At 37.4% G+C, this 27,482-nt stretch overlaps 1 protein-coding gene and 2 pseudogenes across 1 annotated transcript in view; 1 reads left to right on the forward strand and 2 right to left on the reverse strand.

The window, feature by feature from the left end:
• The window catches only part of LOC143659037 (uncharacterized), a 50,084-nt gene extending 37,168 nt beyond the window's left edge, over positions 1-12,916 (forward strand). Inside the window, 3 exon segments of the mRNA XM_077131540.1 lie at positions 762-854; positions 3,205-4,986; positions 4,989-12,916. Coding sequence (XP_076987655.1) covers positions 762-854; positions 3,205-4,986; positions 4,989-5,017 — 1,904 coding nt within the window. The 3' untranslated portion in view covers positions 5,018-12,916.
• Positions 9,530-10,428, reverse strand: LOC143658335 (sorting nexin-13 pseudogene; annotated as a pseudogene).
• Positions 10,450-12,254, reverse strand: LOC143659039 (sorting nexin-13 pseudogene; annotated as a pseudogene).
• Positions 12,917-27,482: the final 14,566 nt, after the last annotated feature.

Here is a 27,482-nt window from a genome sequence, read left to right on the forward strand (position 1 = left end):
GTTTGATGAAATAGAATAGAATAGGAATATCATAGCTTCTTCTTAGGAACTGTATATTGTGCAACAATAATTGTGAATAAAAACGGGGAGGATGTGATAAGAATAGATAATGGTTAGAATCAGATCATTTGATCACTTGATGCAGTGATTTACATTAATGGATTTGTATACTGGATCATAGCATAAAAGGTATTTATTACAATACAGTCCCCATCAAAATTTTGAAAAATATTCCTTAGAACTTATATTAGTTTCCTAGGGCTGTCTGAACAAATGATGAGAAACTACATTGATTAAGAGAACAGAAATGTATTATTTTGTAGTTGTGGAGGCCAGAAGTCCAAAATTAATGTGTCGGCAGGGCTACTCTCCCTCCACAGCTCTAGAGAAGAATCCTTCCAGCTTCTGGAGGCTCCTGGCATTCCTTAAGCATCACTCCATTCCCTGCCTTCATCATCACATGGCCTTTTCATCCCTGTGGATTTTTTTTCACTCCTTCTGCCTCTCAGTCTCTTCTAAGGTGATGGTCATTGGACTTAGGCCCTCTCTCATTCAGGGAGATCTCCTTTCAAGATCTTAATTACATCTCTAAAGACCCTTTTTCTAAATAAAGTCACACTTGCAGGTTGCAGTGAAAACTGTAGGGAAACCATAATTTAACCCACTTCAGAGACATGAAAATTATGGAATTGGAAGTAAAATTTAGGTAATTTTTGCCTTTGATGTATTCATCTCATACATATGCCATTTCCTTTTCACAGGATATCAACCCTTCAAGCAAGATATCATATTACATTTGGGGAAAGAAGAGGAACTTTTAAGGATGGAGTCAGAAATACAGGATCAACATTCAGGTGAGAACCATGCAGCCACATCCTTGCTTTGTAATTAACAACCCTGGGTCCTCTACTTCTCACCATCTCTTTGATACCACCTGGCCCAAGCCCCTGATGTTTCAATGCTGTACTTTGATTAGAACACCTTTTTCTCTGCCACCCTACTTCCACTTTTACCCTCTTATAGTTCATTCTCTGCACAGTAGCCAGAGGAGTCCTTTAAAATGTAAATCAGATGATGGTCATTTCTTTGCTCAAAGCTGCCCCATGCTTTCCCATTTTACTCAGCAAAATACAAAATCCTTACAATGGCTTCCAAGGGCTTTACATAACCCAGCCACCCACTAACTCTCTGAATTCATTTCCTATCCTTTGCTCCTTCCTCAGACCCTTGCAAACAGATGGGAGCACTTTCTGTTGAAGATAAAAAATAATACCATTTAGATCAAAAGGATCAGGCATACACTTGAACTCTTTAGAGGGCTTCCTACCCTGAGGCACTAACTTTGATATTTCTGAAGGCTTAACAAAAAATTTTACATTCATGCCCTTAAATTTATGTTTAGACCATATTTGTTGAGAATGTCCTGGATTTAATCTTTACTCAGATGTTATTTCTTTTTTTTTTTTTTTTTTTTTTTACATGGGCAGGCACCGGGAATCAAACCTTGGCAGGCAAGCATTCTTACCTGCTGAGCCACCGTGGCCCACCCTATTTCTTAATAGTAACATCATTTACCATCAAGATATTAAACCCAGCAATTATTGAGTCTGCTTAGTTTAAGTCCTTCGTTTAGCTAATTTTCTCTTGCTTATTTTATTATAAGTGGGAAGAAGAAACTACGCAGCACCTTCAACACTGGCTAACTAGAGTACCTAGTTTATTAAACACATTTTTTTTTAAGTTTCCACATAACTGTAGGCAACAGTCTTGCTAAATTTTCTGCCACTACATGAGGATCCACCTTTGTCCAGTTTCTAGTTGTATTTCCTCACTTCCCTTTAGCTTCTCCCCAGCCTTCTCAAAATCCAGACTTCTACAAAAAATCTTATGGAAGTTCACTAACCCTCTCCTAATAGGCTTTCTAGCTACCCCCTGCTACCTGTTTCCAAAGCCACTCCCACAATTTTAGGCTTTTGTTATGAAGCACCCAAGCACAAAGTCTGTATTTTGTAAAATACCTGTAAGATAGATATCAGTTACCTATTACACTATAACAAACTACTCCCACCCCAACTTAACAACTTACATCAACAAATATTTATTATCTTACATGGTTTCTGAGGGTCAGAAATTCAGGAGCACTTTAGTGTAGCTCACCATCTCATGAGGTTGCAGCAAGGTGTCAACTTGTGCTGCAGTCACTTAAAGGCATGCTTGGGGCTGGAGGATGTGCTGCAAAGATGGGCTCCTTCACATGGTTCATGGCCAGAAGCCTCATTTCCTCACTGGCTCTTGGCAGCAGGCATATTCTTGTTAAATGGGCCTCTCACTAGAGCTTCCTGAGTCTCTGCAAGGTATAGCAACAGGTTTCCCCAGAGCAAGTGAAGCACAAGAGCAGAAGGAAGAAACCACAAAGTCTTTTATGACCTATTCTTGGAAGTGACATACCATCATTTGTGCCATATTCTATTGCTTTTAAAAACTAATTCTGATACACTGTGGGAGGGGAATTTAAAAGCGTATCTATACCTAGAGGAGTCATTGGGAGCCATCTTATTAACTGGTTGTTGCAGCATCTTTTGGTATGTACAGTTACATATCTATGAAGTCTAGAAGATAATATTAGCCATCCATGTTTATCCAAACATTTAGAACAGCTACATAGCAAAAATTAACAAAGGTTCACTTCCATTGCAAGTGTCAGCTATGGGAATGAAATTGTCCAAGTTTTTTCAGGTTATAATGTTCACCAGTGGAATATTGTATACTATAAATTCATTGAAGTCAAAGGGAAATTGTCTCAAATATAGGTCATTGGCATGTTGATTTAATGACTAAATTAAAGAAATAAAAGTGCCATCTTATGGGTGCCTTATTGAAATAGTAGATATTTTCTTTTGCAAATATATCTTTTGCAAAGATTTTCTGAGTACATCACCTCTTCTCCTTGGGGATTATTAGCATACCATGATGATCCATCTGTATACTTTGACCATAAATAAGACTTGGTATAGTTCTAATTGAGTTCCATTAAACACTTAGTGGAAAGGACTACTTTGTTTCCATAGGCATGGAAAAACAAAGTCAAACTGGACTTTCCAGTGGTTGAATAGGTCTTCCAGTGTGGTCTGCATGTGAAATCTTTGGTTCTCTGCATGATACCTTCTGCACACTATCATCTCTGGATTCTCCTTATCCTTCCAGGAAACAGGAATAAAAATGAAGTCGAGACTCTTCAAGAAATAGCATTAAGTTACATTTTACCTGAAGACCTTACATGCTGGCATATGTGGAAACAATCTACAAGTAAATTAGCCAGAAATCAAGATGTGATAACAAATCCTAAGTGCAAGAGGTCAAAGTTGCTAAAACAAGGTGATTCCCCTTCTCAGATGGGGGCATGGGAATCTATTCAGGTTTCAGAAAATGAGAAATATGTAATGAAGCTTCAAGGGAAGAGTACTGGTAGCATTCAAAATACAGAGTTTCCAAATAGGAAAATGTATCTGAGAGAGTCACAGAATTATCAAATGCATATAAGAAATAGACTGTGTAAATGTGATCCATTTGTCACAAAAATGATCTCTCACCACCATGATGGTCATGGGGTACACAGAAGAGAAAAGGCATTTAGCCATAATAATTGTGGAAAAGACTTGAAATCATCCCAGTTTAGTGTAATTCACCGAAGAGAGCAAATCTTTGATGAGAATGGAAAAGTCATCAGCATTGACTGTAAACTTGAACTTGATCAGCAACTTCACATAGGACAAGAACCTTATAAATGTGTTGAGTGTGGAAGGGTCATCAGTTTTAACTCAGTGCTGCCCATTCATGAGAGTATTCACACAGGAGAGAAATACTGTAGGAATGATGGGTGTGGTGAGGGTCTCAGTGAGAGTTCACAACTGCAAACTCACCAGAAAGTCAACACAAGAGAGAAAACCTACAGATGTCAGGTATGTGCTGAGAGGTCGAATCAGAACTCCTTTCCCACAAATGAACTTATTCACACAGGAGAGAAGCCTTATAAGTGTGACAGGTGTGGGAAGGGCTTCAATCACAGCTTAGATCTTAACATTTGCTGTGCAGACAACACTGGAGAGAAATCCTATAAATGTGAAGTGTACAATAAAGATTTAGGTCAGACATCACAACTTCAGGCCAATAAGGGAGCCCGCAATGGAGATAAAACATACAGTTGGGAAACATGCGATAGGGTATATAATCAAAATTCTGGTCTTCATCAGAGAACCCATACCAGAAAGAAATCATATCAATGTGAGGTGTGTGGTAAGGGCTTTAGTAGGGCCTCCAATCTTAAAGCCCATTATAGAATACATACTGGAGAGAAACCATATAAATGTGACCTGTGTGATAAGAACTTCAGCTGTAAGTCTAGCCTTAAAGCCCATCAAAGAGTCCACACAGGACAGAAACCATACAAATGTGAGACATGTGGTAAGGACTTTACTCAGATTTCACATCTTCAGGCTCATCAGAGAGTTCACACAGGAGAGAGGCCATACAAATGTAAGATATGTGGTAAGACCTTTAGTCAGAGTTCAAATCTTCATTACCATAAGAGAGTACATAGAGGAGAGAAACCCTACAAATGTGAGATATGTGGTAAGGGCTATCATCAGAGTTCAGATCTTCGAGACCATCAGAGAGTCCATACAGGAGAGAAACCCTACAAATGTGATTCATGTGGTAAGGCCTTCAGCTCAAGTTCATATGTTCATGCCCATCAGAGGATCCATACAGGAGAGAAACCGTACAAATGTGAAGTGTGTGGGAAAAGTTTCATTTGGAACTCTTATTTTCATTATCATCAGAGGCTCCACAAGGGAGAGAAACCCTATAAATGTAGCATATGTGGTAAAAGCTTTTCTCGGGCCTCTAATCTTCAAAACCATCAGGGAGTCCATACTGGAGATAAACCATACAAATGTTTTGAATGTGATAAAGGCTTTAATCAGCGTTCACGTCTTCAAGTTCATCAGAGAGTCCATAAAAGTGATTAATCCAGTCCATGTAATCAGTGTGGTAGTGGTGTTCTTCAGAATTTGGATTGCTCAGTTTCATCAGAAAATATCCACACAACAGAGAATATTTTTGCAGTGTAGTGTTTTATGATTCAAGAATGAACTGAGTTTTTCAGTCATGAGGTCTATTGAAGAAAACATGTCATAAGAATATGGTCACTGTTTGAAGGAGAGCTCTAATTTTCAGTTATCAAAAGGATAAGGATTTCACATTCCACAGAGTCTATGAAAGAAAGACCTTAACAATGATGGGTAAGGTCAAGACTTAAGGAAAAGTTAGCAGTGGACCTGACAGAATCCACATACACTAAATCTAAGCCCCATGAAGGTGGGAACTTTGTTTACTATATCACTGTGACCTCAAACTAGTGCCTGAAAAATAAGTGCATTTCTATAATTGCTGCTTTAAAATCCTTGTCAAATAATTCCAACATCTGAGTCACTTGGCATGGCATCTGTGATTGTCTTTTCTCACTCAAGTTGTTATTATTCTGTTTCTTGGTTATGGTGAATCATTTTTTATTATATCTTGGATATTTTTGGTATTCTGTTGTGAGACTTTGGGTCCCGTTCAGTCCTTTTTTTGCAGGTAGTCACCTAGTTTGTGTGTAACATGCAAATCCAGGTTCAGTTTCTCCCCTTTCCCCCATCTGACACAGGGAGGAAAGGAGCAGCACTCCATCCCCTTCTTGATGGGTGGGAGTGGAAGGTTTCCTGCTGGTCCCAGCTGGTCACCAGTGAAAGTGAGGAGGTATTAATAGCAAAGAATTGATGGTTGCTGCTGAGTAAGAGTTAAAGGTCAGCTCCCCATTCAAACTTGATGACACCACTCTGTTGGAGGAATTATAGTGCTGACAAGGTCCTTTTCATTCTGCTTCATGACTGTATTGGAGAAGTGCACTGGATGGGTATAAATTCAGACCTCTACTGCCCTGCTGAAATCATCCCAGTGAGAGAAGGGTCAACTCATGTTGCCTCCTCAACACTAGATGGGAGTAGAGTTTCAGCATCCTATTTGAAGTCATTGACCCTGAGAGGTGGAAATGAAAGCCCTACTTACACTATTTTGTTGCTCCCTGGTTGGGGTGGGGAGTCAGCTGTCCACTGGACTCTGCTATCACAGAAGATTGGGGAGAGACAGTTTTCCTGTTTGGGTTTGGCCAGACTAGGTTGGTGTTATCAAAGATTTGCTTTTCTGCTAGGCTACTGTTTCCCAAGTTCCTTCTTGCTAAAAGGAGCAGGATTTTATTTTTCTTGTCTTTACCAGTTGGTTCCCTGTTTCAGACATTTTTTTGTTAATACTTTATGTAATACAAACCAAATAAGAATTTCAATCATTCTTTTAGTTCAATGATAATAACTGATATTTGGGTTGTTGTTTCTTCTTTGTTACAGAATTTAAAGTATTGATAACAATTCAGCATACAGCAGATACTTACTCTACAATAGTATGCACGAATTATCTTTTAACAATTATAATCCTAAAATGTGCTGTTTACATTTTTCCCTTGTAATACAGGAGCCATGCTCCTATTTAAGAAAAATTTATTAATAACAAAAGAAATTTACAAAGAATGACAAACTTTTAAAACAAATCCTTAAATAAAGGTATGCAGCAACAATGGAATGTAAATTGTTGGGTTAAGAAGACAGTTTAAACTAGATCTCAAAACATTAAAAATCCATTTATTTTACAGTTACTCAAATACACATGCATTAAATGAATATATTGCACACAATTAAAATTTTAGATTGTGAAATTTATATTTTCCTTATTTTTTAAAAAATTGAAACACATTTTGGTAGCACTCAACAGTTCAATTTTTTTTTTTTTTGCCAACACCAGCAGCACAAAGTTAAAATGAGCCAACTGAAAATATTCAAGAAATGTTTTTTCTTTTTTTGGAGTTAAGGCTAACCAAGAGCATCCATCGGTCCATGGCACAACTGTTTTCAGCAACTATTCAGAATTTCCTAATTATAGGAAGTGCTATATTTAAATTATACAATCAATTTTTTTAGGTGAATGAACTATAAGTTAGTAGTAATGGTCTCTAGATAGTTTAAATATTACCTGAAAAATCAGAAAACCTAAACAAAAAAAAGATTAATTTTGAAGGTTCTTGCCTAAAGTCACCACTAAAGGCCACAAATTCAAAAATCAAATATCAGAAGACAAAGTTTCTTCATGAATATATTTCATATATGCAATAAATGCATTAATTATAACAACTTTATTAAACATAGTACACTGTACTTATGGGTTATATATTTTACACACAACTTGAACCAAGTCATTAAAAAAGTATCTCTAATTTTAGCATGACCACTGCTCTCTCTGATGTAAAACACAGATGTGCATAAAGAAGATGCACCACTGTTTACATAAACTACCATTTGGCATTTCTGTCTTTGATATATAAACTCTTAAACAAAAGGTATTTTAAAAACCCATTTGATGACATAGTTTTTGGTATGATTGCAGTTATCTTACCAGGCTCTATTATGAAAATTTGCAATATTGCATGACCTTCCCTAGTTGATGACCAGTGTTCCTCACATTCTATAGAAATGTTTTTTCACATGTACACATTAGGCTTTTATATGAATTATTGCATACATTCAGATTTATTTATGTCAAAAATATATTTGAAATAGGCAGGGTATATATGAAAATCATTGCACTTTTGGCCATACTGATGCTTTCTACAGATGTTTCACATGTCCTCACTCTTAAATCCTGGGGCATGGGGAGGGGACAGGGCAGAGACACAGTGAGAAGAAATATTATTTCTTTCTCCAGAGCTACTAAGGATCTTTTCCCACTTGCAAGTTACAAAGAAGGAGATTTATTTCATTTATGCAGTTCTGAAGACATGCAGCACATCCTGAATGTATGCACACAATAAGTATGCACAAGAGCATTAATAAATATGACTCTTAAAAAGCTTTAAAGGGAGGCTTTATTTTGTTAATAGGCTTCACTTTAAGTAGCATCTAAGCAAGTAAAAGAGAAAGTAATGCCTTGTCCACTCTTAAAGCTCCCAAATTACTGGGATACCTAAACTTTGTTCCTTTATCTTAAGCACCCAGACATTTTTTTTTAATACCAGGATCTTGGCTCAGTGGTCTGATTAAGTAGGTTCACTATTTTAAGGTTTTAGTGTTAAATATTTTAAAACAAAAAAGCACTAATACACCCAAATCTTCAATCAATGGAAGTATTTAAAACTATGCAGAATCCCTGCATACAAAGGAATTTGAAGATTTCTGAGATGGACACAATGGAGAATGAGAAAACTATAGGAAATGATACAGAGGCTACAGAATTTGAAAAGGCATTTTATTGTTATTGGCATAAAATTATTTTAGGGACTTAAATGGATACACTGATGGGTTTCATTGATTTGATTCAGTAGAATTTTACATTATATGAAATATAAATAAAGCGTATTTTAAGAAAGATCATAGTTCTATTTTCATTACTTATCTTCATATATGTACAATGTAGTAGAATTAAAAATTTGTATAGTTCCATATAACTAATAAGCTCATTTAATCTTTGACTTGCTATTTTTGCAATTAAATAAGGCATGTCTAGATCACAATTTAAATGATCTTATAACTTTCTCTTATAACTTTATACTATTTTTCTTTTTAGTTTCCTATTTTTAAGAAGGACGGGATGTATTTAAAAGTTCTACCAACAAATGATACCCCTTACTGTCTAATCAGTAATCATTAAAGAAAACTGTAATAATTCTGGAATTTAAACAAGAGCTACCATGTGCCTCTCTGCACAGAAAATGTCAGAAGAAAACTTACAATTGAGAATCACAGGAGCAAAATAGAGCCTTTAAAGAACATAAGAGTCGATCAAAAGTTGCTTTATACCAATGAATTAAAAACCCAATCAGGTTCTGGTTTTGATTGGTTTAATTTTATATTTGGTTTTATTTTGTGTCACAGAATTGTAAGTGTAAGGTTATTTCATACTTTAAGGACATTGTGTTACTTTCCCCAGACCCTAAATAAATAATTCAAAGATAATTCACCTGATCAATCCATATTATGTTAAAATGCTCACATAGACCTACAAAATTATGCCAACAAATCCCCCTAAGTCATACACAGCACAGTCTCCCATTACTAAACAAATTAGCCAATTTATCTGTGAATCACTGTTTTGTGCTTTCTTTAGCTCCCATATATCCACTCTGGCACTTTGTCACTGCTTAAGAATGTTGATTAGTTTGAAACAGAAGTAACCAATAGCATTCCTGCTTGAGGTGGGGGCAGTATCCTGTCAAGGATGCAAAAATATGCATCAAACCATTTAAAATATGGAAACCTCTCTTGGTAGTGGCTGGATTATAGATGAGGATGAGAAGAACTATAGTCTTATGGATGTATTAATAATCTATTTTGAGACACTAAAAGACTGGTGCAGCACAATAGTATATGAGTTAAGCCCCAGAATATCTGTCCATACCATTAGTCCTGGACAAAATGAACACCAGCTTCAGAGATTGGAATATCACCTTTTCTGTAAAGAAGATGCTTGAGTAGTTTGAAGTTTCTGTTTATATTTCTGCCTCTGCTTTGACCGTGAATGCAGTTTGTTGAAAAGTTCACAGAATTTATACTGTGGAAATAAGGTTTCCAAGAACACATAAACCATTCTCCTATTTAGCTGACTGTCCTGAAACACTCCAAAACACAAAGAATACCTTTCCATGTTGTCTCAGCCCCAATCATGTGCTTCAGTTCACCTGGCATAATTGCAAATAATTTAGTTTTTCTTGCAGTTTTGTTCTCATTTGAATAGCTTTATCTCTGCTAAAATGCCATTTGGCCAAAATGCATCTCTGAAATGTTTCACTGAGTCTGCTACTTGCTCAGGTGAGGTCATCCAATCTACCTGGTAAACTGTTTCTCTATTAATAGCATCACCATATGTGGCTCTAATAACCTATTAAAATAGGTTTTTTATATTCCTTGACAACCACTGATTTCTCTCTTTTAAGTTGAATCCTTCATCCATGAGAAGCAGTGTTACTCTAAGTGGAATATTGTCATCCACATTATTGCCAAAGTGAGCTGAAACTTGACAATGTTCAGGATCTGAATCAGACTTTGGAATTAAAGGAGGCACCTTGAAAAATGACTGCTTTATATCTTGATGTAATCTTTCTGACATATTGCCCTTCTTGTCTGACATTTTACTCATTCCGTCTGCCAAACTATCAGGAAGGGATTTAACTACATTTGAAACATTCCTCATAGAACTGTGAAGCAGATTTACAAAAGTGTCCAACTTGTGGGCCAAATCCTTTCCTTTACTATAGGCCTTGTTCTCAAAGAAGTCATACACATAGTGTTATGGTTAGGGACAGGTGTCAGCTTGGCCAAGTTGTGGTACCTGTTCATCTGATTGGGCAAGCGCTGGCCTGTCTGTTGCAATGAGGACATTTCATAGGATTAGGTCATGATCACGTCAGCTACATCCACAGCTGATTCCATTTGTAATCAGCCAAAGGGTAGTGTCTTCTGCAATTAGTGATGCTAAATGCAATCATGGGAAGCCTTTTAAGGAGGACTCAGAGGAGACAGGTTTCATTCCTGCTTTGGCTGGTGAGCCTCTCCTGTGGAGTTCATCCAGGCCATCCATCGGAGTCATCGGCTTCGCAGCCTGCCCTGTGGATTTTGGACTCTGTGTTCCTATGGTCACGTGAGACACTTTCATAAATTTTATATTTGCAAGTGTTCCCTGTTGATTCTGTTTCTCTAGAGAACCCTAACTAATACACATAGTGAGTTAAAGCTGGTGATGCTTTCATCATTTCAGGAGTTAATAACTGCAGATATGCATTTAGATCCTTTTTTCTCTTTTCTAAGAAATCTCTATCCATATTATTAAAAGTCTTTTTTTTCCAGGAAGCTTCAATATGCTTGACAGATTTTCAGACTGTTCAGTGATTCTCATGTGGAAGCCATGGAAGTCACTATAATGACAATAGATTTTCCACATCACCTCACTGTTTAGATTGCATTGGTGTACAGTATTGGCATATACTGAATGTCTTTCCATGGTCATTACAAATGCCTGCCACAGCATATGGGTCATAGTTAGCATATCCAGTATCTGAAATATAAGCACATTACAAGGTCATCTAAAGACAAGCTTATGCTTCTTGTAGGAGACCCATTAGAAGATTCTCCATTGCCATCATCTGACCCTTTGAAATTAGGATCTTTTAACATGCCCAGCTCAGCTAACATGTGCACATAAAGTGCATTCTCTCTAAAGGAAGGGTACAATCTTTCATCTTGCAGCATCAATTCATACACCTTTCTCTGATGTCATCAAGGATTTCAGGAGTTGGATCTTCATTATTCAAAGTATCTGCTAATTTTGCTACCAAATAGTCATCAATAGGAACTCCTGGAGATGACTTTTCTGATAAATACTGTTCACAAATTCCAACAGCAGCTGCTCATAAAAGACCTTTGGTTTGTTTGGTCTGATGTTTTACATCTTTTTTGACAACTTAATAAAACCTCTAGCAGCTGTTGGGCTGTAACCCAGTATCCTTCCACTGTCATCCAGAAGAAATGTGCTTGACCTCCAGTTTGCTGCATGTAATACATAAAAAATTGTAGTGCAACACTGTCTATAAGAATGCTGTTCAGTGGGACTGCAAAGTTTCCCAAAGTTGGCTGCCAGTTTCACAGTATTTCTTTGCTTGACTGCAACCTCTGTATTCTTGAGTTACATACTTTCTTTACAAATAATAAGCTATTTATTTGATTTTTAATAGTGTTGATATCACTGGCTATATCTAGAAATCTAAGATACTGTAATTCTTCTGCTGCCTCATCTCTGATGGCTTCTAGCTCCCCAACATTGTCACTCAACTTAATGTTTATAAAGGCCTCATAGTTGCAATTAGAATTATGGATCATCCATATGAAATACTGATTAATATAATCAGGATGACTGAGTTGATTTATTAATAGAAGAAGAATTCCTTGTGCAAGGATTTCCCTAACAAAGTATCATATGCTTTTGTTCTGGAAATCTCCAGGAGGTAGCAGTAAATATAATAAGACCTTACACAAATTCCTTAAGAATTCTTCTTCATCTTTGGGAGAAGTGTAGACTAAATCGTGGCAAATTCCCGTCTCCATTTCAACTTCAACCTCAAAGAAGCTATCTACAAGATCTTCTGCTGAATCTTTTACTTAATCATCTTTCTCTAATTTTCTGTTGAGTTTTTCTGAATACTCAAAGGTGTGTGCCAAAATCATCTACAATGCGTGTAGTAAAATAAAGATGCCAGTCTATTTCTTTTGACCTAGTAGTAAACTGAATGAGTGCATTTTGAAGAGATCTGCCTAATTGCAAGAAGAAAAGATTCGTCATCACTTACTGTATAATACCAATACTAGACATAATCCCTCAAGGAAAACTGGGTAACTTGCTGGAGAGGTTCATCAGTGATATTGGCACCAGTCAATCTTCTATCAATCTTAATAGTCCTGGCTTCCCAGCTTATCTCTTCTAAGCACTTAGGATCCCAGCAGAGAGTTCACACAGCTCTGGGTACTTCTTTGAGTTTGTTTTTCCAAACAGGAGAGTAGCCACAAAACCTCCACCCACAAAGCAGAGGATATAAAATGCCAAATAAATTACAAAGGGTCCAAAAGTTACTAGGAAAGGGACAATGCCAAGGCTTCCCCATCCCCATGTGTAAAGACTGGCCCCCTGCTAACATTATTAAAACCTGAGGAAGTGAGCTCCTCCCTAGTCTTGCTGCAAGGGAGCAGCAGCAGGAGCAGCAAAAACCGCCCGGACCACCACTGATTGCGGCAACTGCTCCTTCAGGCTTCTCCTAGGGCCTTACTCGGCTTACTCAGCTTTGCCAGCTTCCTGCCCCCCCCCCGTCTCCAGGGGCTCATGACGGATGCGCCGCCATCTTGGAAGGGGGGCTTCCATGTCCTGCGCCAGTTGCAGACCATTTTAGCACCTTACCCAGGTTATTTGTGAGACAAGCTCACTGCCATGTTATTTAAAATAAATTTTTATTGACAAATCTTCATACATATACAGTCTGTGAGAGCTGAGCCAGGGTAACCAGCAAGAATGGAAAGTGCCACCACAGAGAATCAACATCGTGAGGCTCTCCGCCCCTCCAGCAGTTACATTCCAGTGGTGTCCCCTTGTATAACATCCACCCTCCAGCAGCTACAACCTTGCAGTGTGCAATAAATTTCCTTGTCCGAGTCCATCCCCCACCCCACCTCTCACCCCCGACAGCTACAACCTTGCAAAACAAAAGCAGTATTTTAAGTTTTAACTTCACCATAGCCCAAACAACGCAAAAGAGAGGTATGGAAAGATCAAAGGTGATAGTGGAATTATACGTAGAAGATAGGACTTAACAAATGAATATGAATGCTGAATCATTAAATTTATATCTCTTTTAGTCTCCAGTATTTTAGATCAGCTAGAAGTAAAAACCTAAAACTGTGAAATTGTAACCCATGTCAATGTCTGAAATGTTCTACAACTAATTGTGCTGCTGTGCTTTGAAATTGATAGTTTTTTTGTATATATGTTATTTTTCACAAAAAAAGGTCAATTGTGGTGATAAAAAAGTATTTAAGCCCTGTAGCCTCCTGTATTCTGGAGCAGTTAGACGGAAAAATAGAAGAGGATCGTATGGTAGCCCATGACAAACTCTGGGAATTGTCCTGTAACCACTTGTTGAATAGTGCTTTGAAAACTATTGCTTTCTTATTTCTTTGCTTTGTGTATATGTTTTACTATACAATATAAACTTAAAAAAAATAAAATGAAGTTTTAAGGCTGAACTTCAAAAAAAAAAAAAAAAGAATGAAGTCTACTGAAACAGTTCAACAATTTCAGGTACTTCCTTCCAGCCACTCAAATACATGATAAACTAAAAATATATTCTGTATGATACATAAGAATAACCTCCAGGATAATCTCTGGACTCTTTGAAATATCTCATCCACCGAAACTTTATTTTGTCTTATTTCTCTGTTTTGGTCAAGAAGGTTTTCTGGATCCTGTGATGCTGGTTCCCAGCTCATCCCAGTAGTTCTGTCCCATGTTTCCAGGGATATTTACAACACTGGGAGTCAATTAACATGTGTGGGGGGTTGCATTGAGTTCACCTGCTGAATTGGCTTAGAGAGAGAGGCCACATCTGAGTAACAACAGAGGTTCTTGGGGACTCTTAGGCATAATATTAAGTAGGCTTCACCTATCATTTGCAGGTATAAGTTTCATAGCAGCAAACTCCAAGATAGAGGGCTCAGCCTATTGATTTGGTTGTCCCAACTGCTGCAAGAATGTCAGGAATTTTCCAAATGGGGAAGTTGAATATTTTTCTCCATATTTCCCCAAGGGGACTTTACAAATGCTTCTTAATTCCTTCCCAAATTACTATAGAATACATTTGGCATCACAGTAACATAGACAATCTAGCAAGATCTCACTCCCTACTCAAGATTCCATGTACTAGTTCTGGAAAGAGGGTAGAATGGGATAGATAGAATTCATCCTTGCTCCAAGGAACAGCTAGAGAAGGGATGGGAAGGCAACTAAGACTGTGATTCTAGGGTATGAGTGACCTGGGAGAGTCTTCTGCAGCTCATAGGGAGGCCTGGTTGCAAAAACTGATGAACTGAGAGGTAGAGAACCATCCTGCTGGTGCAAAGAGCCTAACTCATAAGCCTAGAGCCCTCAGGAGTGTGTGGATGGGGAAACAGGGACTAAGAAGTAAGCCAATCTGTATATCTTGAATGTGCTTCCTCACCCATGCAGCCCTGTGACCTGCAACTCACCCCATACCTCATACACCTGAATCCCATCACCCACACTCCAAGCATCCCCACCCCACCAAACCCCTGCACACATAACCTCTCCACACCCACACCCCAAATGTGCACACTCCTGTTCCAGCTCAACCCACCTCTCCTGCAAATGTGCAGACTTGCGTGGCCCCTCTGGAGTTTACCTTCCCATCCCTACCCCCTGAAGGTGGTTTTCAGCACATAAAGATTACAGGTGCTTATCTCCATAAAGAGGCTACATCCACCTCCAACCCATACAGTCATGCAACCCCACCCTGCCCTACTGAGCTCTGTGCATGCATACTTCAGTTTATGGCCCTCCCAGATCTGTGTATGTACATGAACCCCAGTTATGCCCTCCAGCTTTGTGCAAGTGCTGACCTGTGCAGCCAGGCCATATCGGCCTCCAGCAGGAACAACACTGACCTGCTGCCCTGATCTCTGCACTTATGCATAAAGGGCCCTGCCCCCTAGACACAAGCACCTGAAAAGCCACATCCTACCCCCCACTGGGTGCACACACTCACAAGCACCAGTGTAATGTCCCCAACTTGTGCCTATACCTGCACTGCAATGCATCACTGCACTGTTGTGCCCTGCCCCAACCCCTGCATTCTGCTCCACATCTATCCCACAACAGCAAGACTTTAGACTACTGAAGGAAATCAACATCTAAAGCCATTCAAAATATTTATATGCTGCAAAGACAGCAGAAGATCACTCAACATATCATGATGCAGACAGATATAGCCCAGCCTAATGACCAAATTAAAACACCACAGGAGACATAGACTTTGGAACAACTAAACAAAGATGTTCATATGACTCTACTAAATAAAATGAATGGGATGGCTAATGACATAAAGGAGATCAAGAAGACACTAGAAGAGCATAAAGAGGAAATTGAAAGAATAAATAGAAACAGAGCTGATATCACAGAGATCAGAAATGCTATAGAACAAATAAAAAATATATACCAGAGAAACAAAACAGCAGATTTTAAGAGGCAGAAAAAAGAATAAGTGAACTAGAGGACAGGACAACTGATTTCAAATGCCAAACAGCAAATGCCAAAAAGATGGAAAAAATTGAATTGGATTTCAGGGAAATGATGGAGAAAACAAAGTGCACAAATATAAGAATCATTGGTGTCTCAGAAAAAGAGAAGAGTAAAGGGCTAGGAAGATTAGTTGAGGATATAATGGGGGAAAACTTTCTCAACACTTATAAAGGACATAAACATGCAAGTCAAAGAAGCCCAATGAATTCCAAATAGAATAAATCCAAATAGGACTTCTCCAAGACACATTCTAATCAGTTTTTCAAATGTTGAAGAGAAGCAGAAAATCCTGAAAGCAATAAGGGAAAAACGATCTACTACATACAATGGTAAGCACATAAGTCTGAATTCAGACCACTCAGCTGGCACTATGGAGATGAGAAAGCACTGTGATGCATTGCAGTGCAGGTATAGGCACAAGTTGGGGACATTACACTGGTGGAAATGAAAGAATGGTGGTATGATATTTTTAAGATCCTGAAAGAGAAAAAGTTCCAGCAAAGAATTCTATACTCAGCCAAATTGTCCTTCAAAACTGAGGGAAACATTAAATTTTCACAGACAAACAAATCCTGAAAGAATTTGCCAACAAGAGACCAGCCCTACAAGAAATACTAAAGGGTGTTCTACCAATTGAAAAAAAAAATGACAGGAGAAGGAGGTCTGGAGGAGGGGAGAGAATTGAAGAGCACCAGTAAGGGCAACTTAAAGGATAAAAAGAGATAGAGGGAAAAGAATATATAGATATGACAAATAAAATCCAAAAGATAAGATGATGGATTCCAGAAATGCCTTTTCAGTGTAACTTTGAATGTTAACTAAACTTACCAATTAAAAGATACAGATCAGTAGAATGGATTAAGAAATACGACCCAGATATAGGCTGCTTACAAGAGACTCATCTTAGACACAAGGATACAAATAGATTGAAAGTAAAAGGATGGAAAAAGATGTTCCGTGCAAGTTGTAACCAAAAGAAAGCAGGAGTAGCTATACTAATATCAGACAAAATAATCTTGAAATGTAAAAACATCATAAGAAATGAAGAAGGACACTATATATTGATAAAAGGGATAATTCAGCAAGAAGAAATAGCAATCATAAATATTGATGTTCCCAATCACATAGCTCCAAAATACATGAGACAGGTATTGGCAAAACTGAAGGAAGTGATAGAAGGTTCAACAATAATAATAGGAGACTTCAATACACCACTCTCCTCTACACATAGAATAGCCAAACATAAGGTCAACAAGGAAATAGAGAAGTTAAATAACTTGATAAATGAATTAGACCTAACATACACATATATAGATCATTGCACTTCAAAATAGCAGGAAATACATTCTTCTGTAGTGCTCATGGAACATTCTCCAGGACAGATCATGTGCTGGGGCACAAGACAGGTCTTTATACATTTTAAAACATTGAAATTATTCAAAGCACTTTCTCTGATCACAGTGGAATGAAGCTGGATATCAATAACCACTGAAGAACAGGAACTTTCACAAATATATGAAGATAAATAACACACTCTTAAACAACCAGTGGGTCAAAGAAGAAATTGCTAAAGAAAAATCAGTAGGTATCTGGAGATGAATGAAAATGAAAATACAACATATCAGAATTCATGGATTGTGACAAAGGCTGTGCTGAAAGGGAAACTTGTTGCACTAAAGGCCCATTTTAAAAAATAAGAAAGAAAAAGAAAAAAGTAAAGAATGAAAAAAGATTTTAAAAAGGAAAAAGATAGAAAGAGCAAAACTTGAGGACTTAACTGCTTACCTGGCAGAACTTGAGAAAGAACAGCAAATTAACCCCAAAACAAAAAGAAGATGAGAAATAGCAGAAATTAAAGCAGATTAAATGAATGAGAGAACAAAAGAACAATATAAAGTATCAATAAAACAAAAAATTGGTGGTTTGAGAAAATCAATTAAATCGATGGGCCTCTAGCAAGACTGACAAGGGAAAAAAGAGAGAGGATTCAGATTTTAAAAATCAGAAATGAGAAGGGGTGTGTTACCACAGGTTCTGAAGAAATAAAAGAAATCATAAGAGGATATTATGAACAACTATATGCCAACAAACTAGACAACTTAGATTAAATGGACAAATTTCTGGAAACATACAAACAAACTACACTGACACAGGAAGAAATAGAAGATCTGAACAAACCAATCACTAAGTAAAGAGATTCAATCTGTCATCAAAAATCTTCCTACAAAGAAAAGCCCAGGTAGATAACTCCCAGGGATGAGTTTGGCCCTGGAACTGTGGGGCCAACAATCCCATCCTGACAAAAAGGGGTGGAAGAAGTGTAACTAATAAAGTATCAGTGGTTGAGAGAGTTCAAATAGAGTCAAGAGGCTACTCTGGAGTTCACTCTTACACAAGCTTCAGTTAGACATTGCTTCCTACCATAGCTTTCCAATCCCCAACCAAAACCATTCCAGCCAGTCCTAAAGAACATCTACAGCAATATATAAGATTCTACAAAATTTCTGCACACAGGGGTTACTTCCCAGAAACCTACAACCTCTAGGTGGTTCCCTGGACCAGATAAGTCCTGAAAACCTCAAGGGCACAATCTCTCCTGAACATCAGCTAATTCCATCTCCCTACCCAATATTACTGACAGCCTCTTCCAACATGAGAAGGTTAGAATGGCCATAGTCCAAATACCTCTAAAGAGTGGGATAGAAAGATCAAAGGTGATAGTGGAGTTATACTGAGAAGTTAGGGTTTAATAAATGAATGTGATTGCTGAACCATTAAATTAATATTTGTTTTTGTCTCCAGTATCTTAGAGCAGCTAGAAATAAAAAACCAAAAATTGTGGAATTGTAACCCATACCAAACTCTGAAATCTGTTCTACAACTAATTGTTGTGCTATGCTTTGAAGTTTATTGCTTTTTTGTATGTATGTTATTTTTCTCAAAAAATAAAAAAAAGTCATTTGTAATGATAAAAAAATATTTATTCCTTCTGAGTTCCTATATTCTGGAGCAGCTAGAAGGAAAAATCTGGGTTGATGATATGGTAGGCCATGACAAACTCTGGGATCGTTCCTGTAACTACTTGTTGAACAGTACTTTGAAAACTATTGCTTTTTCCTTTCTTTGCTTTGTACATATGTTATAAAATTAAAAAAAATTAAAAAGAAAGATTCCATGTACTTATGGTGTTCAACTAAACTGACCATGTAAGTGAAATTAGGTAACACACTACACAAAATACAAATTTTGCACCAAATAAGCCACCTCTCTCTGTTCTCACACACAAGTTGAAATTTCAAAATATGGATGATATCATCCTTTACTCTGCATTTTGGTCTACCTTAGTCCTATTCAGGATTTCAGATGTTCTGTCCTCTAGTTCACTAATCCTTTCTTCTGCCTCTTCAGATTGTAGGTTTCCAATCTTTTTTTTTTTTTTTTTTGCATGGGCAGGCACCGGGAATCAAACCTGGGTCCTCAGGCATGGCAGGCAAGCATTCTTACCTGCTGAGCCACCGTGGCCCGCCCTCCTTTTTTTTTTTCATCTCTTCTCTTGTGCCTTTCATTCCCATAAGTTCTGTTACTTGTGTTTTCAACCTTTCAAGTTCTTTTTGTTCACCCAATGTCTTCTTTGTATTCTCCCTCAACTCTTTGATTTGTTTCTTTTTATTACATGGGCAGGCACCAGGAATTGAACCCAGGTCTCTGGCATGGCAAGCAAGAACTCTGTCACTGAGCCACTGTTGTCCAACCTTTGATTTGATTTTTGATGAAATATATTATGTCTATTTGAACATCCTGAATTAGTTGTTTCAACTATTGTATCTCATTTGAAGTGTTGGTTTGTTCCTTTGACTGGGCCATATCTTCAATTTCCCTAGTATGACTTGTTATTTTTTGCTGGCGTATAGGCATTTGATTTCCTTAATTAATTTATTCTGGTGGTTGTTTTCACTCTTTTACCTAGGGCTTTCTTCCTGGATGGCTTTGTTCTATGTTATTTGATATTCCAGTTCAACTTATTCTATACCTCTAGAATAGGTTCTATTTAACTCATCAGAATTTTTCAGTTCTTGTTTTTCTGTTTCTTGCCCTGTCTGCATGGAGCCTTTTTTTAAGAGGGTCTCTTCAGATATTATAGACACCAGTCAGATTTTCCCAGTCCAGACTGACCCACATCTCAGGCAGAGAGAGTAGGCTGTATCAAGTTTCCCTGTGTGTGAGACCTAGCAGGTTGTCAGACTTTCCTATGAAGCCTCTAGACTCTGTGCTTTGCCTATCCTGCCCAGCATATGGTGCTTCTCTGCCCATGGCTTCCCACCAGCTTAAAGTGATGCAGTGCCATTAATTTCAGCAAATTCTCCCTGTCAGGGGCATGATTGAGACCGAGGTGAAGTAATAGGATGGCTTTGATTGCCTCTGTTTTCTAGTTTCTGTGGTCTGAATTCCTTGAAGGAGGGATTTCACTTGAACTGGGCCCTGCCCCTTCTTTCTTTGGAGAAGATATAACCTTTGGGGAATTAACCCCTTTCACTGGACAAGTTAATTAGTTTCTCAGTTTAGTTCTGCCCTTGCCTGGGACAGTGCTGGAGCCTAAGAGTGCCTGCAGTTTTATCTAGTGAGCTTTTAAGAAGTAAAAATAAAAATCAAAAAAGCCTTTACAGAACTGGACCATCACTCCTTGGGTTTGTCAATCAAGAGCTGGAGTTGGTATGAAGCTCTCTGTCTCTCCAGGCACTACATGCCCCCTTTTCTTTGGGTCCAACTTTTTTCCAGTATTTTGTGTTGTCCAACTTAAAAAAGCCTCTGTTTTTTTGTTTTTATTTTTTTCTGTCAGTCTTTCTTACTCTCTGCTTGAGCAAAAGCTCCTTGTTTCTTTAGTGCTTATTCCAGGTTTATCTGTATTGGGGGCCTGTTTTCAATAGAATTTGTTAATTCTTCAACTGGAGCTTGGTTTATCTAAGCCCTTTCTACTGATAATGTCTGTTTTCTTTCCCCTTGGGGGACCAGTCTTCCCTGCCCATAGGGGAGGGGCACTAGACTCCGTGGCTTGGGGAACTTTTATTTCTATTTGGGATCTCAGCCACTCCATCTGGTCCAGACTGGTGTATGCTGTGTGTCTGATCACTGATGTTCTCTCATCAGTTGTTCTGTACTATCCCTGGCTATTTACTAGCTGCTCTGAAGGACAAACTAAATTTCACAACTCACTATGCCACCATCTTGCCCTGCATCCTGTCGTGTTATTTTTAAAGACCCCATGTCCCTAGCCAGTCTGCCTTTCCATCCTTTCAAGCCTGCTTACATTTGTTTATTGTATTATGCACAAGGTTCTTTAGTTTTGAAATGAAGGCATGGGCTACTCTATGTTAACTGGATCATTTTACTTATTTGAATCAGAATCCAAACAAGGTCTATACATGACTTTTGGTTATTATGTCTGGTAATGTTTTCTTAATCAAGAACAGCTTATTTTTTATATATTTTCCCACCATTGACTTGTTACAGAATCTGGATCATTTGTTTTGTGTAGTACCTCACAGTTAGAATGTGTCTTTGCTGCTTTGTGGTGCAAATTAATTTTTTACCTCTATCTCAATAAATGGAACTTGTATATCCAGAGTTCTGATTAGATGTAAGTTAGGCTTTTGATAAAAGCATCTCAGGTGGTGCTCTGTGCTGAAATGAAGATTTTAAACTTTATATTCATAAGTTATAATAGTGTGTGTTTGCATTCTTTTTGTATCAAGATTATATATGAATAGACCTCCAGGGAAAATTCACTTTCATTACTGCTACATATTTATTAAAATGCCTAAACAGTAGATTTACCTGTTTTATTGGCTGAATTCTGTTTCCTCCATAGCAGAGGACACCAAAAATCTAATTGTGAAATCTTTAAGAAGAGAGGATTGAATTATCACTTATATTAGAAGCTATACTACTGACACATTTAAAACAAAAGGACCAATGAATTGACTGATTCATGATGAATTTCAAGGTGTTTGTTCCTGGTATTTAGGAAAAGATGTTTCTCCACCATGAGTGGGCAGTAAGACCTCTTCAGATTTTTCAAAGTGGCATGTGTAGTAAATATGAAGTCATTCTAGTTTGGAGTATATGTATTGGGTCCCTACCCATAATCTTATAGAAAACCCATATGATGATTAAGACCCAAAATTTTCAGAGAAGATGTAAAAGAATCTATATGGAAAAGCAACTAGATGGATGTTATCCATATGAAAACAATTTCAATTGGACCTCACATAATTTTGATTGTTCACAAATCACAGAGGAGAGAAGTCTTGTAGATATAATGACTTAAAAAGATTTTGTGAAATCAGCATGCAAACAACATATTATAGTCCATATGTGGCTAATCCCTATAATTGTTGACTTGTGGAATTAAGTTTAGTAATGATTCATATCTTCATACTCAATGAGTGTTCTTGAGAACACTCTTTCTAGAGAAAGATTTTAGAGATGTGACTAGTGTGGAAAAGAGTCCTGAAAGAGTCAGGCTGCAAACTGAGTTTATGTTTTTTCAAATATCAGTTTACTACCTCAGGGAGGAAACCATAAATATAATAATGTGCTAAGGACTTTAGAAAGAACTCATCTCTTACAAGTCTTTGAGATACAAAAACTCAAAAATGGACAGCACAATACTACCTAATTGTAATGTAATTATGTTAAAACACTGAATGAAGCTGCATCTGAGCTATAGTTTTTTGTTCGTTTTGTTTTTTTATATATATTTTTTGTATTTTTTACTTTTATTTTTTTCTCTATATTATCATTTTATTTCTTTTTCTGTTGTCTTGCTATTTCTTTTTCTAAATCAATGCAAATGTACTAAGAAATGATGATCATACATCTATGTGATGATATTAAGAATTACTGATTGCATATGTAGAATGGAATGATTTCTAAATGTTGTGTTAGTTAATTTTTTTAATTAATAAAAAAAAAAGAATAACTATTACCCAAGCACTTGCACCCTATTCTGAAGAGATTTAATGTGTTTCCAGTTATATGCAGGACAGTTGAGTATTGTTAGGTGAGAGAAAAAATGTGTGTTTTATTGTTTTTTTAGGTATGGTTTAAGGTGACATGTATATCTGCCAAGTTGACAAGGGGTGGATTGTCATGGTCAGGTTCATGTGTCAACTTGGCCAAGTGTGGTGTCTGTTTATCTGGTTGGGCAAGTGCCGGCCTGTCTGTTCCAATAAGGACATTTCATAGATTAAATCATGATCATGTCAGCTGCATTCACAGCTGATTCCATTTGTAATCAGCCAAGCAGGGTGTCTTCTGCAATGAGTGGTGCTTAATCTAATCACTGGAAGCTTTTTAAGGAGGATTCAGAAGAGAGAGGCTCTCTTTCTGCTTTGGCTGGTGAGCCTGTCCTCTGGAGTTCATCCAGATCCTCCATCAGAATTGTCAGCTTCACAGCCTGCCCTGTGGATTGTGGACTCTGCATTCCCACGGTTACATGAGACACTTTTATAAATTTTATATTTGCAAGTGTTTCCTGTTGATTGTGTTTCTCTAGAGAACCCTTACTAATACAGAGACGATAACTAAGTTACATTTATTGAATGCTTATTATATGCCAAACAGACTTTCTAGAGCTTTTCATATAGTAGATAACAGTTAATTCCTCATAATAATTCTATATTTTCCTGTTTTATTGAAACAGAGGTACAGAGAGTTTCACTGATTTGCAAAAAAGAAAAGAAAAGAAAAGAAAAATCCACTAAGTGGCAAATCAATGATTCAACTTCTACAGCCTGATTCTATTGCCTAGGCTCTTGCCAAAACTCTGCTTTAATTTGCAGAGTAGGATTTAGGAATTCATAAAGGTGAAGCAGAAACTGTCTGCAAGGGCTTTCACATGAAACTCCTCTTCACCAGAGACTACACTTCTATACTTCATGGTCACCCATCCACCATCAATAGCTTGTCCAAAGACTTCTGTGCTCCCAAAAGTAAGTCCTGTAACCCACAGACAGCTTGAAGCAGCTACAGAAGATGGATCATCAGCCTAAATTCCCTTAAGATTAAGGACAGCAGTTGGAGGAACTCCAGTGGCACACATCGTACACCATTCTGGAATTGCTGATATTCAAACAGAACTGTAAGCCTCCCAAGCTTCAAAGGCTGGCATCCCTCCCTTTTGGGCAAAGAAGGCTGGCATCCCTCTTCCCAAGAGAGAAACAAACAGACTCTACTAGTAGCAAGGAAGGCAGCTCAACTAAGCTCCAATTGTGGAATTAATTAACAAATTTGGACTGCTGAAAACAGGCCCCAAGCTCATATAAACCTGAAGTAAGCACTAAAGGAACCAGGAATTTTTGCATCAGAAGAAAAGAAGTGGGGCTGATTAAAAAAAAAAAAAACAGAGGCTTTTTTAGTTAGACAGCACAAAATGCTGGAAAAAGGTTGAGCCCCAAGAAACACAGAGCTACATACCAACTCTACCTCTAAACTGCCAAACCCAAGAGTTGGGATCCAGTATTGAAAAAGCTGTTTTTCTTTCTTTCTCTTTTTTTCCTTCTTAAAACTCATTAGATAGAACCAGAACACTCTCAGGCTTCAGCACTGAGCCAGCAAGGTTAGAATTGTGGCATGTTGGAGAGACATAGTAACTAGTCAGTGAATGGGGATAGTTCCCTAAAGGAGGTATCTTTCCCCAATAACAAGGGGTGGCTCCAAGCTCAAGTGGTGGCCCTCCTTCAGGGAATTCAGGCCCCAGGGGCAGGAAAATAGAAAATATTACCCAGCCTCTGTCTCAACCACACCCACCACAAGGACAAGGTCAGCTTAGAATTAAAGATACCAAATCACTTTACACTGGAGAGAAGCTGTAGGCTGACAAGCACCACCTAGGAAAAACACAGAGTCTAGAGGCTTCATAGGAAAGTCTGACAACTTGCTGGATCTCACCCTCAGGGAATCTTGATACTGTATACTCTCTCCTCCTGAGATTTGGGCCTGATTGTCTTATAAAATTTGAGTGGGGTTGATCAAATCTGAGGAGACCCACCTAAAAAAAAAAGGTTCCATATAGGCGGGGCAAGAACCAGAAAAATAAAAGTTGAAGAATTCTGATTACTGAAACAGAAGCTATTCTAAAGGTCTAGAATAAGTTGAACTGAAGATCAAAGAGCAGATAGAGAACAAAGCCAACCAACAAGAAAACCCTAGATGAAAGAGTGAAAACAATGTCCAGAATAAACTAATTCAAGAAATCAAATGCCTAGACACCAACAAAAAATAATGAGTTGTACTAGGGAAATCAAAGATATGACCCAGTCAAAGGAACAAACCAACATTTCAAATGAGGTACAGAGATGAAACAACTAATTCAGGATGTTAGAACAAATATGCAAAATCAAATCAAAGATCAAGTAACAAACTGAGGAAAGATATGGCAAAAAAGATGAAAGATATAAAGAAGGCACTGGGCAAACATAAAGAAGAACTCAAGAATTTAGAAACAACTGGCAGAACTTATGGGAATGAAATGCACAATAGAAGAAATAAACAACACAATGGAGACCTAACACAGCAGATTTGAAAAAGTATAGAGGATTAGGGAACTAGAGGACAGAGCATCTGAAATCGTACACATAAAGGAACAGATGGGGAAAAGAATTGACAAATATGAGAAGGGTCTCACGAAATTTAAAGATAACATGAAGCACATGAATATACATGTTATTTATGGGTGTCCCAGAGGAGATGAGAAAGGAAAAGTTGCAGGAAGGCTAATGGAGGAAATAAATACAGAAAATATTCTACCTCATATGAAAGGCAAAAATTACAGATCCAAGAAGTGAAGTGTACCCCAAACAGCATAGATCTAAACAGACCTACTCCAAGACATTTACTAATGAGTTTGTCAAGTGTCATAGACAAAGAGAATTGTGAAAGCAGCAGGAGAAAAGCAATGCATCACATACAAGGGTCACTCAATAAGGTTATGTGTGCATTTCTTAGCATAAGCCATGGAGGCAAAAAGGCAAAAAAAAATTTTTAAGTTGATATATTTAAGATTCTGAAAGAGAAAATCTGCAAGACAAGAACTCTATACCCAGAAAGACTGTTCTTAAAAAATGAGGTGGAGTTTTAAATATTTTCAGATAGTAGTTCAGAGAGTTTGAGACTAAGACACCACTCTACAACAAATATTGAAGACAGCACAACAAGCACATAGGCAAAGACAGGAAGGAGAAGTCTGAAGAAGAGTATAGAAATGAATATCAATAAAGGTAAAAAGAGAAAACGTAAATTATGACATATTAAATCCAAAAGTTAAAATGGTAAAATAAAGTTGATTCAGTGGAAATCAAGACTGATTGCTAATGGATTAAATTCCCCAATCAAAAGACAGCTAACAGGCAGAATGGATTAAAAAAGCAGGACCCATCTGTATACTGTCTACAGAGACCCACTTTAGACCCAAGGACAAAAATAGGTTGAAAGTGAAAGGTTGGAAAGAAATATTTCATGCAAATGACAATCAGAAAAGAGAGGGGGTAGTTACACTAATATCTGATGAATTAGACTTCAAATGTAAGATGATTAAAAGGGACAAACAAGGATACATGAATTAATAAAAGGAACAATTTAACAAAAATACATAACAATCATAATTATTTATGTGCCCAAAAATACATAAGGTAAACATAGACAACACTGAAGGGAGAAGTAGACACTGCTACAATAATAGTTGGAGACTTCAACTTCCCACCCTAATCAAGGAATAGTATATCTAGACAGAAGATTAATAAGGAAACAGAGATTTTGAATTATACAATAAATGATCAAGACTTAAATATTTACAGAATACTACACCCACAACAGCAGGATACACATTTTTCTCAAGTGGTCATAGGTCATTCTCAATATAGATCATATGCTGGGTTACAAAGCATGTCTAAATAAATTTTAAAAGATTGAAATTATACAAATCAGTTTCTTGGATCATAATGGAATGAAGTTGGAAATCAAAAACAGGGAGAAGGCCAGAAAATTCACAAATATGTGGAGGCTAAGCAACACACTCTTAAACAACTAGTGAATCAGGGAAGAAATTACAAGAGAAACCAATAAATATCTTAAGGCAACTGAAAATGAAGACAAAACATATCAAAACTTAGAGAAGGCAGTAAAAGTCATGCTGAGAGGAAAATTTATTGCCCTAAATGCCTATATTATGAAAGAAGAAAGAGTAAAAAATTGAAGAATTAACTGTTCACCTGGAAGAATTAGAGAAAGAACAGCAAACTAAACCCGAAGCAGACAAAAAGAAAGAAAGAAAGAAGATTAGAGAAGAAATCAATGAATTGAGAATATGAAAACCAAAGAGAAAATCAACAAAATCAGAATAAATTTAACTAAGGACAAAAAGGACCTTTACACAGCAAGCTACAAGAAATTGATAAAAAGAAATCATGGAAGACCTAAATAAATGGAATGGT

This window comes from Tamandua tetradactyla, chromosome 16 (genome assembly GCF_023851605.1).
Source record: "Tamandua tetradactyla isolate mTamTet1 chromosome 16, mTamTet1.pri, whole genome shotgun sequence".
NCBI lineage: Eukaryota > Metazoa > Chordata > Mammalia > Pilosa > Myrmecophagidae > Tamandua > Tamandua tetradactyla.